General features: G+C 37.5%; 1 protein-coding gene across 1 annotated transcript; it reads left to right on the forward strand.

The window, feature by feature from the left end:
• Positions 1-168: 168 nt before the first annotated feature.
• On the forward strand, positions 169-1,254 carry SARC_11226 (hypothetical protein; the record flags this gene model as incomplete). The annotated part of the gene is made up of 3 exons (XM_014294690.1): positions 169-318; positions 948-1,106; positions 1,249-1,254. Coding segments are annotated over 3 exons (315 nt in total), but the record flags the coding sequence as incomplete, so codon positions are not given.
• Between the last annotated feature and the right edge of the window lie 395 nt (positions 1,255-1,649).

Here is a 1,649-nt window from a genome sequence, read left to right on the forward strand (position 1 = left end):
ACATAGTACGCTGACCCCGCATAATATTAACCTTCCTAGATATACTTTAGCTACAAGTCGGCAGAGGTAGTATTGTTTGGCATTCATTCATCACTCATTTGTTTCTTCCTGAATATCATATGCACACTCAAGTTAACTAACAACTGCGCAATTATACCTACTTTACAGAGTAACAATATAAAGAGTGCAACCGATATGGATTCGGAGGTACAATCAGAATGCAGCAATATACTCGCGCAGGTCGATCAGTTTTCAGACGCCCAATCAAAAGCGCTGACTGCTCTCCAAAGTGCCATTGATGAGCAGGCCAAGAACACAGTGAGTCACCTCGGTTTATCAATCAATCATTTATAGTCATCTGTCATAGCACATTTATTTCTCTATTTTGATGTACACAATATACTACTATATATGCTACTATGCATGTATGCATGTATGTATGCATGCATGAAGGTATCCATATACACACACACATATATATATATATATCTATATTTCTATATTTCTATATATCTATATATCTATAAGTGTATATATGTATGTATATGTATATGTATATATGCATGTATGTATGTATGTATATATATATACATATATATACATATTTATATAAATCGGATGTATGTATATATATATATAAATATATATATATATATATATATATATATATAATATATATATATATATATAATATAGATGTGTGTGGGTGGGTGGGTGTATACATGTAGTACTGTAGTATTGTATGTATGTATGTGTATATACGTATATACATATATAAGTATTTTTTTCAGGATCGTACACGATTTTGTGAACCTCATTGGATTACAATCGCAGAATCATACTAGAATGGCTGTGGTTAGGCCATGTGTGTGCGGTTATTTGAAGCTGTGTTACACAAGCTGTCCATCTCCAGCCCACCCTCAATGTCATCCAACGTACCATCACAGACCACTGAGTACGAGGCTGTAATTGGGTTGACGCAGAACATACGCCAAACCCTGACCGACAAACTGGGGCAGTTGGTTACCGTAGCTAAAACAGGGCTGTATAAAAATAAGGAGATTGCCGAGAATATGGTCTCTGGAAGTGAGACTACCCTCATCGAGGTGTGTTGCGGTTTGTTGTTGGTGTGTTGTGATATGTGACCTTATCTGTGATTGGCTTTTTATGAAGTACACATGTGATTGGTTTCGGAAGCATGCTCAATCTACGCTGCTACGCATATGCCACTCTGTCATGTGCGCTTAGGCATAGTTGGGATCTCCTTGTTGAGTCATCAGAAACCATCGTAAACTATCGAGTGATCATGATTCATCAGCCCTAGCTGTGGTATACACATCAGAACACATCCTGACCTACTAGCTATCATGACTCATCAGCACTAGTTGTGGTATAAACATTAGTTACCATGGTGGTGTATGCAGTTGTAGTGGCTACTTACCACTAGTTGTGACATACATATCAGTTACCATGGTGTTGTATTCAGTTGCCATGGTGGTGTAATTAGTTGTAGTGGCTACTTAGCACTAGTTGTGACATACACATCAGTTTCCATGGTGTTGTATTCAGTTGCCATGGTGGTGTATTGAGTTGTAGTGGCTACTTAGCACTAGTTGTGACATACACATCAGTCACCATGGTGTTGTATT

This window comes from Sphaeroforma arctica (assembly GCF_001186125.1).
Source record: "Sphaeroforma arctica JP610 unplaced genomic scaffold supercont1.1580, whole genome shotgun sequence".
Lineage (NCBI taxonomy): Eukaryota > Ichthyosporea > Ichthyophonida > Sphaeroforma > Sphaeroforma arctica.